At 40.5% G+C, this 12,581-nt stretch overlaps 1 protein-coding gene across 6 annotated transcripts in view; it reads right to left on the bottom strand.

Annotated features, from left to right (window-relative positions):
* Window positions 1–12,581, bottom strand: part of RB1 (RB transcriptional corepressor 1) — a 212,686-nt gene that overhangs the window by 159,803 nt on the left and 40,302 nt on the right. For all 6 annotated transcript variants that reach the window (XM_036299823.1, XM_036299822.1, XM_036299824.1 and 3 more), the window contains one exon: window positions 9,800–9,919. In XM_036299823.1, coding sequence (XP_036155716.1) covers window positions 9,800–9,919 — 120 coding nt within the window. The remainder of the gene's footprint in view (window positions 1–9,799; window positions 9,920–12,581) is intronic.

Raw genomic sequence — 12,581 nt, 5'->3', positions numbered from 1 at the left:
AAACTGACCCTAACAGCAGAAAGACTAGGAATGACTGGTCACTATGACACACACTGACCACTAGGGGGCAGATGCTCAATGCAGGAGCTGCCCTCTGGTGGTCAGTGTGCTCCCATATGGGGGAGCTCTGCTCAGCCACAAGCCAGGCTGATGGCTGCCAGTACAGCGGTGGTGGTGGGAGCCTCTCCTGCCTCCTTAGCAGCGCTAAGGATGTCCGACTGCAGCTTAGGTCTGCTCCCCACTGGCAAGTGGAGATCCCCCAAGGGCTGCCGGGCTGCCAGAGGGATCTCTGATTGCCAGCTTAGGCCCAACCCCCCGGGGAGCAGGCCTAAGCTAGCAGGTGGTCATCCCCCGAGGGGTCCCAGACTACGAGAGGGCACAGGCCAGGCTGAGGGACCCCATGCCGAGTGCACTAATTTTTGTGCACCATGCCTCTAGTATATATATAAAAGCCTAATATGCAAATTGTCCCCTCAGGAGTTTGTCCTAGAGACTGGGAGTTCAATCGCTCGCTATGCCGTGTGCTGACCACCAGGGGGTGGTGCAGAACGAAGGAAAGCCCCAGCTGGCAACCGGCAGTGGGAAGGCCCAGATGGGGCCTGATTGCTGGCCAGGCCTAGGGACCCTACACCCATGTACGATTTTCGTGCACCAGGCCTCTAGTATGTGCCTAAAGTATAACCTTAAATAAACAGGTTTTGATATCACAGTTAATCTTCCCAACTGCTCTCCAGAAAACAGTACAAATGAAATTTTAAAACCCTGCCAGTCTACTTCAAGGCCAGTAAACACTGGATTATCTCATGTAACCAGTAAATAAAAATTGTAATCCCTTTTACAAAGACCTGAGTGACCTTATAAGGCCAAATATGGCTATATTAATCCCAGGTGAACCTCATAAGGCCAAATATGACTATATTACTCCCTTGCTTAAACTCAATGACTCCCCATCATCTGCAGGAGAAAGTCTAATTCACTATCAATCTGATCCCTTCCTACCTTTCAGCCTCTATAAATATTAAAATACATCATGGTACTGCTTTGGCTTTGTACACATACTAATCACTCTGCCTAGGATGCTCAGTCCCAGTTCCTACACATTTTGTTTGGTGAGTTTCTGTTTATCCTTTAAACCCTATTCAGATATTGCTTTCTATAAGTTTTTCCTGATCAAAAGCACCCCATAACCACCTTCAACATATACAATATTTTGCTTATTATTAATTTCTACTTCTTGGACATAATCCTCTACAAATGCATTACATGCATTATTATACATTTTTATTACAAAATATGTTTACTGTAAGCTTCTTTTTAAAATATATGTTTTTATTGATTTTTTTTTTTTTTTTTAGAGAGGAAGGGAAAGGGAAAAATAGAAACAATGATGAGAAACATTTATCCGCCACCTCCTGCACTCACCCTACTGGGGACTGAGACTGCATTCTGGGCATGTGCCCTGACCAGTAATCAAACCAGTGATTGTTTAGTGAAAGCATGTCAAATTCGACAAGACATGACACAAAGGGAACAAAACACTAATGTACTCACAACACTGATAACCCCAATATAAGTGACCACCAGAAAAAAGAGAATTATGAAAGAGAAAAGAGAGCAAAAATGATATTCGCTATATTGGTTCATTATAGAGGAGGTAGAAAGCGAATGAGTGGATAAGAAGAACAAAATTTAAAAAAGGAAAAAAAATTAAAAATAAGGTAAAATCTACCCTAATAAAAGAGAAACATGCAAATTGTTGTCATTCCACTACCCTTCCCATTGGCTAATCAGGGCGATATGCAAATTAACTGCCAACCAAGATGGCAGCTGGCAGCCAGGCAGCTTGAAGCGAACATGAGGCTTGCTTGCTTCAGTGACGGAGGACTCCAACATTCCCCGCCTGCCGCTGCCGGCCTCTGAGCTTGCAGTTTGAAACATTGTTACAAATATAGAATCTAAACAAAACCCCAGAAACCTGCTTTCAGCCCACTGGGATCTCAGAGCTGGAGGTGAAACAGTGTTTCGATTATAGAACCCAAACAAACCATATACCTGCTTTCAGCAGCCAAGGCCTAAGAGCTGGAGCCAAGCCTCAAAGCTAAAGCTGGCCCAGAATAAAAAAAGAAAAAAAGAAAAAAAGGAGCGGTTGGGAGCTTCAGTCACCCGCCAGTCTGAAAACAGCCCTCAGCCCCTCACCCAGACTGGCTGGGCACCCCAATGGGGACCCCCACACTGAAGGGGGTGTGACCAGCTGCAAACAGTCATCAGCCCCTCACCCAGACTGGCCAGGCACCCCAGTGGGGACCCCCACCCTGATCCAGGACACCCTTCAGGGCAAACCAGCCGGCCCCCACCCATGCACCACACCTCTATCCTATATAGTAAAAGGGTAATATGCCTCCCAGCACCGGGATCAGCAGAGCCGTGAGGCCTCCCGGCACTGGGATCAGTGTGACAAGGGCAGCGCCCAAACCCCCTGATCGCCCTGCGGCTCTGTGTGTGACGGGGGCGGGGCCACAACCTCCCTATCCGCCCTGCTCTGTTCGTGACAGGGGAAGGCACCCCAACCCCCTGATCAGCCCTGCTCTGTGCCTGATAGGGGGGAGCTCCCCAACCCCGATTCGCCCTGCTCTGTGTGTGACAGGGGGCGGTGCCCCAACTCCCCTATTGGCCCTACTCTGTGAATGACAGGGGGGAGCTCCTCAACCCCCTGATTGGCCCTGCTCTGTGCGTGACAGGGTATGGAGCCCCAACCCCCCTGATGGGCCCTGCTCTGTGAGTGACAGGGTCAGTGCCCCAACCTCCTGATTGGCCCTGCTCTGTGCGTGACGGGGTGGCGCTGCAACCATTCCATCGACCCTGCCTTGAATATGACGGGGGGCGGTGCCCCAACCCCCCACTCGGCCCTACCCTGAGCGTGACTGAGGGTGGCATCACAACCTCCCGATCCGCCCTGCTCTGTGCATGACAGGGGGCAGCGCCCCAACTCCCCAATCGGCCCTGCTCTGAGCCCGACCAGGGGCTGCACCTAGGGCAGGGGTGGGCAAACTTTTTGACTCGAGGGCCACAATGGGTTCTTAAACTGGACCGGAGGGCCAGAACAAAAGCATGGATGGAGTGTTTGTGTGAACTAATATAAATTCAAAGTAAACATCATTACATAAAAAGGTACAGGACTTTTAAGAAACTTGGGTTGCCAATGTCAATTGTGATTCTTTAAGGGGGGGGGAGCGGGGGCGGGGACATATGGTATGCATATTTTCACAAATTTGGCCAGAATTTTTGTTTAAAAGAACTAAGATTCATGGAAAATATTACTATGTTTACACCAGGCACTGGACTCAACATTGTCTAATGCCAGCAGTTGCCAACCTTTCAGACCTTGCAGACCACCGGTTGGCGACTGCTGGTCTATTACCTCATTTAATACATTTAAAAAAACCTAACAGTCCCCGGCTGGGTAGCTCAGTTAAAGCACTGTCCCAATACACCAAGGCTGCAGGTTCAATCCCTGGTCAGGGCACACGGAAGAAACAACCAATGAATGCATCAATAAGTGGAACAAATCAATGTCTCTCTCTCCCTGCCTCTTTCTCTCTGCACACCCCCCCCCACTTCCTCTCTCTCTCTTTAAAATCAATCAATAAAATCTATACTAATAAAAGGGTAATATGCTAATTAGACCAGACATCTTCAGGACATCTTCTGGAAAAAGCCATGGTGGCAGGGGCCGAGGCAGAGGCAGTGAAGGTCAATCAGGCCAGCGGAGGGAGCAGCGAGGGGGCAATCAGGCTGGCAGGGGGGAGCGGTTATGGGGCGATCAGGCCAACAGGGGGAGAGGTTAGGGGATGATCAAGTCGGCAGGGGAGGACAATTAGGGGTGATCAGGCTGGCAGGGGAGGGCAGTTAGGAGATGAGCAGGCCAGCAGGGGGGCAGTTAGGGGGTGATCAGGCCAGTAGGCAGAGGCAGTTAGGGGCAATCAGGCAGGCAGGCAGCCCTGAGTGGTTAGGATCCAGTGGTCCCAGATTGAAAGACGGATCCACAGGGATTGGGCCTAAACCGGCAATCAGACATCCCCCAAAGGGTCCTGGATTGGAGAGGGTGCAGGCTGGGCTGAGGGACCCCCACCCCCGGTGCACGAATTTTGTGCACTGGGCTCTAGTATATATATATATATATATAACCTTAACAGAATAGGCACTATTATGAACTCAACGGACACATTAGAAAACTAACCAGTAAAGTTAGATAATTCACATGTCCAAGATCACACAATATATGTTGGAGTCTAGATTAGAATCCAAATCTGTCCGACTCAAAAAATTACATTCTCTTCAACATCAAGCTCTAGTGGGGCCTCCCTTTTTTGGTAGGGCATCAAACAAGACCACTGCTTTAAAGAAAATTCTTTGTGAACTCTGACCTTGTGTCCTATTTACTAACCTGAAATAATGAGTGTTTACACTGGCCTAAAGGGAATGGGAGGTAGGAAGAACCTAAAAACTTCAAAAATGTCAGTACCATATTCCATTTTCTAACTTTATATTCTAACTCTCCCTTAGTTTCCAAGAGAGTCATAAGTATAATTGATCACTAGGAGGTAAAGGAAAGAGGCAGACACAAACAAATACCCAAGAAGATTTCTAATCTCATAAAGCAGAGCAAAACCTAGAAATATTCAGTTAAAATTATCACAGCAGGAAACAAAACAAAAAAAAATAGGACTGTACTTCAAATCATTCTCACTAAAATTCTGTATCTAGAAAGAGTCTGATGATTATTTCTGATACCAGATTTTGAGTTACCAGTTTTACAGAATAGATTTTTCTTAAATATTAGCATCAAGAGTTTTGCCTAATTTTTTATACAGGTAACACATATTTAAGTTACTTACATAAAGCCTCAGCTAACATTTTGGTACACTTCTTTCCAGTCATTTCATTCAATGTATTAGTGTCTGGGTTTCTTCCTTCTGCAGTTATAGTATACTAGAGGCCTGATGCACAAAATTAGTGCAATGGTAGGCCTTCCTTCCCCCAAGCTACCAGCACTGGCTTCCCTCTGCACCCAGTACCCAGACTTCCCTCCGGCCCTGGCTTCATCTGGAAGGACATCCAGAATGATGTCCAGTCTAATTAGCATACTACCCTTTTATTATTATAGATCCTGCTTTATTTATTTAACATTAGAAGAATTTTTTCCATATTGACATTACTCCTCATCAAATTTTAAATATTTATAATATAATATACTTAGATTATATTTCTAATATTTTGTTTATTTCAGTTGTGCATCAATAGGTTGGTTCAAATTTTTCAGTGGCATAAATAATATTGTGATAAAAATCTATAAAGCTTTCTAGTATTTAGGATAATATTCATAGGATAAGCTCCAAGATATGAGATAAAAGTTTGTAAACATATTTAAGGGACAGAAAAGCATTTAGAAAGTCCCTATTAGGTTAAAAAAAAAAAAGAAAGCCAAGACAAAAATTATATATACAATATGATCTACTCTATGCAAAACAATATCCAAAGGAAAGAAATATCTCCAGTGTTAAAGGTTTGGGTCATTCATATTTTCTTATTTATGCTTTTCTGTGTTTTCCAAGTATTTGACAATTAATTCACATTCCTTAGCCAAATTACTTATTTTTTAAGAATTAAAAAACATTTTTAATTTTTTCCCATGCAAAGAGATTCAACTCTAGACAAGAAATACAAAAGAAAATAATGATATAAAAACTCTCAGCAAGGTGGGAATAGAAGGATCATACCTCAACATAATAAAAGCCATATATGACAAGCCCACAGCCAACATCATACTCAATGGACAAAAACTAACACCATTTCCCCTAAGAACAGGAACAAGACAGGGATGCCCACTCTCACCACTCCTGTTTGATATAGTACTGGAAGTATTAGCCATTGCAATTAGACAAGAAGAAGAAACAAAAGCCATCCAAATTGGAAAAAGAGAAGTAAAACTGTCCTTATTTGCAGATGACATGATATCATACATAAAAAACCCTAAAGACTCCATCAAAAAGCTATTAGACTTAATAAATGAGTTTGGCAATGTAGCAGGATACAAAATTAATGCCAAGAAATCTATGGCATTTCTATACACCAACAGTGAACTTACAGAAAGAGAGACTAAAAAAACAATCCCATTTACCATCGCACCAAAAAAATTAAGATACCTAGGAATAAACTTAACTAAAGAGGTAAAAGACCTCTACTCAGAAAACTACAGGACGTTGAAAAATGAGATAGAGGAAGATATAAACAGATGGAAGGTCATACCATGTTCCTGGATTGGTAGAATCAACATCATTAAAATGTCCATACTACCCAAAGCAATCTATAAATTCAACGCACTTCCCATTAAAATACCAACGGCATATTTCACAGGCCAAGAACGAACTCTCCAAAAATTCATCTGGAATAAAAAAAGACCCTGAATAGCTGCAGCAATCCTGAGAAAGAACAAAGTATGTGGGATCTCAATACCAGATATCAAGCTGTATTACAAAGCCACTGTTCTCAAAACTGCCTGGTATTGGCACATGAACAGACATATAGATCAATGGAATAGAATAGAGAGCCCAGAAATCAGCCCGAACCAATATGCTCAATTAATATTTGACAAAGAAGGCAAGAATACACAATGGAGTCAAGATAGTCTCTTCAATAAATGGTGTTGGGAAAATTGGACGGATACATGCAAGAAAATGAAACTAGACCACCAACTTACACCATACACAAAAATAAACTCAAAATGGATGAAGGACTTAAATGTACAACGGCAAACCATAAAAATACTAGAAGAATCCAAAGGCAACAAAATCTCAGACATATGCCGAAGCAATTTCTTCACCGATACAACTCCTAGGGCATTGGAAACTAAAGAGAAAATAATCAAATGGGACTACATCAAAATAAAAAGCTTCTGCACAGCAAAAGAAACCATCAACAAAACAACAAGAAAGCCCACTGCCTGGGAAAACATATTTGCCAATGTCATATCTGATAAGGGCCTAATCTGCAAAATTTATAGGGAACTCATACAACTTAACAAAAGGAAGATAAACAATCCAATCAAAAAATGGGCAAACAGCCGTAACTGGTTTGGCTCAGTGGATAGAGCATTGACCTGCAGACTGAAAGGTCCCAGGTTCAATTCCGGTCAAGGGCATGTACCTTGGTTGTGGGCACATCCCCAGTAGGGAGTGTGCAGGAGGCAGCTGATCGATGTTTCTCTCCCATCGATGTTTCTAACTCTCTATCTCTCTCCCTTCCTCTCTGTAAAAAATCAATAAAATACATTTTTTAAAAAAATGGGCAAAGGACCTAAATAGATACCTTTCAAAAGAGGACATTCAGAAAGCCAAGAGACATATGAAAACTTGCTCAAAGTCACTAATCATCCGAGAGATGGAAATCAAAACAACAATGAGGTACCACCTCACACCTGTCAGAATGGCTATCATCAACAAATCAACAAACGACAAGTGCTGGAGAGGATGTGGAGAAAAAGGAACACTCGTGCACTGCTGGTGGGAATGCAGACTGGTGCAGCCACTATGGAAGACAGTATGGAGTTTCCTCAAAAAACTAAAAATGGAACTCCCATTTGACCCTGTGATCTCACTTCTAGGAATATATCCCAAGAAAACAGAAACACCAATCAGAAAGGATATATGCACCCCTATGGTCATAGAAGCACAATTTACCATAGCTAAGATCTGGAAACAGCCTAAGTGCCCATCAGTAGATGAATGGATTAGAAAACTGTGGTATATCTACACGATGGAATACTATGCTGCTGTAAAAAAGAAGAAACTCTTACCATTTGCAACGTCATGGATGGAACTGGAGAGCATTATGCTAAATGAAATAAGCCAGTCAATGAAGGAAAAATACCACATGATCTCACTCACTCATGGATAATAAAGACCATTATAAACTTATGATCAAAAATAGATACAGAGGCAGAGCTGCCTCGAAGAGACTGTCAAACTACAGCGGGAAAGCCGGGGAGGGTTGAGGGGTGGGAGGTAGGGGGGTAAGAGATCAACCGAAGGACTTGTATGCATGCATATAAGCATAACCAATGGATATAAGACACTGGGTGGTAGGGGAGGCCGGGGGATTGTTAAAGGCGGGGGGAAAAAGGAGACATATGTAATACTCTTTGTAATACTTTAAGCAATAAAACAATTAAAAAAGAAAATAATGATGACCAATGCTACCATATTACAATTAAAAACCAGAAGCAAGAAAAAATCTTTCAAAAGGCCCTAGGCCACCCTGGCCAGTTTTGCTCAGTGGTTACAGCATCAGCCTGCAGAACAAAAGGTCTCAGGTTTGATTCCAGGTCAAGGGCACATACCTCGGTTGCAAGTTCAATACCCGGGCCCTGTTGGGGCTCATGCAGGAGGCAACCAATTGATGTGTCTCTCTCACATAGATATTTCTCTCCTCTCCTCTCCTCTCCTCTCCTCTCCTCTCCTCTCCTCTCCTCTCCTCTCCTCTCCTCTCCTCTCCTCTCCTCTCCTCTCCTCTCCTCTCCTCTCCTCCCCTCTCCCCTCCCCTCCCCCCCCCTCCCCCCCTCTCCCTCTCTCTCCCTCCCTCTCTCTCCCTCTCTCTCCCTCTCGCCCCCACCTCTCCCTTCCACTCTCTCTGAAATCAATGGAAAAAATATCCTTAGGTGAGGATTTTTTTAAAAGCCCTAGGCCAATCTTTCAGTTTTCTTTCCACTTTTCTCACTCACAATCATACCTCTGAGGTTGGACTGACATACCAACCAAAAAGAAAAGGAAAAATAAAAACATCCATTTGAAGAGATGTTTCTTTTCAGCTCTTATCTCCATATTCATTCTCCCCTGAATATTTAATAAGGACACATCTTTTTTCCCTTCTCCTCTTAAAACTGCTTATTTAGCCAAAACATTCTTTCATATTCTTTTACCCACATGAAACAAGCCCCAAAATAACATAGTAATAGGCACATGCCAAATTAAGGACTATAATACTAGGAGTACAGACTTGGATGGAAAGTACTATTATATTAAAAACTTAACCTAAGTTTATCTGAATTTCATCTTTTTCCTAGTTGAATAAAGTATCTTCTAAACCACCACTGGGAATACAATCATGGCTTGGTAGTATAGATTACATATACCTTCCATCACCAATATGTTTTCTCTTTCTAGATTAAATAACATCATTAGGAAGAAGTTTAAATTTAGGTCACTCTTCCACTCAAAACTGTAAGTCTTCTCACAGAGAAGGCTAAAGTGGGAACTAAGCTTAAAGTTTGGTAAAACAAATGGGAACATGAAAATATAGAAAAACAATTCATTTTTGAAAAAACGTTCAGAATGCATATACTTGGATAAATTAAAAAGCAAAGAATTAATAAGAAAACTTATAGCAAAGGGAACAAGTCTAAGGGGTAATACCTAATAACTTTGCCTGGCTGGTTTGGCTCAGTAGTTGAGCATTAACTTATGAACCAGGAGGTCACAGTGTGATTCCTGTTCAGGGCACATGCCTTTCTGTGTTTTGGGCTCGATCCCCAGTAAGGGGGCGTGCAGGAGAAGGCCAATCAATGATTCTCATCATTGATTCTTCTATTTTTCTTTCCTCCCTTCCTCTCTGAAATCAATAAAAATATATTTTTAAAAAGATACCTAAGAACTTTGCTAAATATGTAATAGTTCCCAGATGGAATCTAATCATGAACAATGACATAAAAAACCAGGGTGTAATTCTAATAAAATTTTTACTTTACCTTTCTAATTTGCTGTAGAGTGCACACAATACATTATACTTCTTCAACAGTCTTGACATAGCATTATCAACTTTGGTACTGGTATCAATTTCTTTTAGTAAGTAAAAAAATTTATAGACACTACAAAGGAAAGAATAGAAAAAAGTGAATTGCAATTTTAAAAATTTATTTTATTTCATTTTCAAAGCATAGACATTACAATTCAAAATATAATTAGCTCTATATCAAATCACTATTATATCCTTTGGAATTAATTTTATTTTTATTTTCCTAGAATTTGAAGAGAAAAATAACCCACTAGTCTTCAACCTATACCCTTATATCTACATACCTATGCCTACATCTATTTATCATTAAGAATATAAAAAAGGATAATAAAAGACATACATAACTATATATTTATTTCCATTACTTACCTATATGTTTTTAAAACCATAAGTTCACATTTATTTATCCAATTCCAACATAAACTCAATTGTTTCATTTCATGCTTATAACTCTTCATTGACAGTGAGAAAGCCTAGGAACCATTTATCTTTAATTTATTGACTCAATCTCCCTTTATGTAACCACCTTGCATTTCCAAAGCTACCCACTCCCCCACATGGGTACTCTCCTCTCCTGTTCCAACTGACTCCCCATTCCTGAACCGCCCTCAAGGGTAGCCACCAGACCCATTCATAGGCTGTCCAGCAACTAAAGTTATAGGTTTCATTCCAAAAAATGGGCTGCAGTACTCAGACAGTTATCTTGAGAACTACAAAAATAAAAACTTCAGCTATTAGCAAAGGGCACAAAGCCCAAAGAGAAGGTTATTAGAAGTTCCCTTGATATAGAAGGGATTAGGGCAGGCATGACACACTATGTGGAAAATCCAATAAAGGAGGGGAGAAATGATATGGAGTAGATGATCAGATTGCTACTTAGAAAAGAGAGTGGAGCAAATGTATAGATATATACAGGAATAAACAAAATCAACCTTAGAATAGCATTTATTCAAGAACCACTCAGTTTCGGTTTTAATGAGATATATGGCATTACCTATCCATGGATCACCATGAAAACTGTGAACTGTGAATACAAAGCCTTCTTTTCCTAGGTTTAACTTATGTGACTATCTATTCCTTCTGTGTCCCTCCCTCTGAAGAAAAACAGAGGCAGGGTAGACAGGTAGGCAGGCCGGCATAAAAAGCCATAATTAAGACACATAGATCTGTTGATAACTACATATTCTAGAGCAATGCTCCATGAGTAGATACTGGTCTGTGAAATGTTTGTTACCAGTCCCCAATTAAACACAAGTACAGAAATTAAGAGTAAGCATGTTATGGCAATTTGACAATACTTTTACACCTGCTGAATCTTATAATAAAAAGTTTAGTCCTATGTCTACTCTGATTTTGTTGTTTCATTTTTTATTTTTATTTATACTACATTTTTAAAAAAAAAATCAGTCTGTAACACATTGGAAATAAAAAACAACTAGTCCTTCACCAGAGCACATTTAAGATGCAATTGTCCAGATAACACTCCTGGATAGTTACCAGAACAATGAAAGTTGCATAAGAAAAAAGTATACCAAATACATTACTATATTTATTTATGACGTGCCCAAATTATAAATCAGGTTGCTCTGTGAATACTCAAGAAAAAGGGTTTGGGAAAAGCTTTGCCAGGAAAATTATTTTATATTATAGATAAAAGATGTAATAGCCTTTCTCTGTCATATTCATTTAATAGTCTATGAATATAATACTGCATTGCAATCATCTGTTTAATTTTATCTTTCCCACTGAATTGAGTTTCTTGAGGTCAGAGATTATTTCTCATCTTTATATCATTATAACGTGGCATAGTATTATATCCTAGCAGTTGTTTAAGTTTTCTTTCTTTCCTTTTTTTTGTGGGGGTATGGCAGGTAATGGGGAGACAGGGCTACAGAAAAAACGAGATTAAGACCCAGTCAGTGCCTAAGATGTTACAGGTATTGACTATGAACTACAGTAAACCCTTGATTTTGCAGACCTTGATTTAACGGATTTCGGAATTAACAAACAAAATTTCTAGTCCATATGTTACATGTGAAAATTAACACTCTGGTTAATTTTTAAATGCTTTTAGCCAAGATGTGCTTATAATTAAATTAACATTTTAGCGAATAGGCCATATGTTAGAAAAAACACTGTAGTAATTCCACCAACATAAATAAATATTATATATCTACAACTATAGTCTACATATTTAAATCCCAGTCAGGGCTTGTAAACAATATTTGGGAATGATTAGCTATAATCTCACATCACGTGCAGTAGGTAATTGGTTCTATTGTCAAGTGGCGTGACTTTCTGCAGCAGCTTTAACAAGTTAGGGCAATGTTCCCATGTGCACTAAGCCAAGCCCCAGCCTTGTGCCTTTGTTTATTCATGTGACTCATGAATGCATGCATTTACTGAAGCTATTGAGTATAAGTTTAAAATTACAGTGATATGTATAGAAAACTTTTCATACATACTTAATTACACAAAACATGTCTACAAAAGTAAAAATAGGTAAATTAATTTGTCAATTTAACATACGAATTTGGAAAACCTACTTTATTATATAACGGACTTTCAGCTTTAATGGAGACCCCCTCGCCCAAATTAGCCCATTATATCAAGTTTTTACTGTATTTACATCTCTATACATCATAACTTAATTCTCGTAATTCTCTGAAGTAACTAATAATTTTCACTTCACAGACGAGGAACTTGAGACTAAAGGCTCAACAGTCTGCTCCAAG

Source organism: Myotis myotis, unplaced genomic scaffold (genome assembly GCF_014108235.1).
Source record: "Myotis myotis isolate mMyoMyo1 unplaced genomic scaffold, mMyoMyo1.p scaffold_m19_p_3, whole genome shotgun sequence".
Classification (NCBI taxonomy): domain Eukaryota; kingdom Metazoa; phylum Chordata; class Mammalia; order Chiroptera; family Vespertilionidae; genus Myotis; species Myotis myotis.
This window is presented reverse-complemented; position numbering and strand designations above follow the sequence as displayed.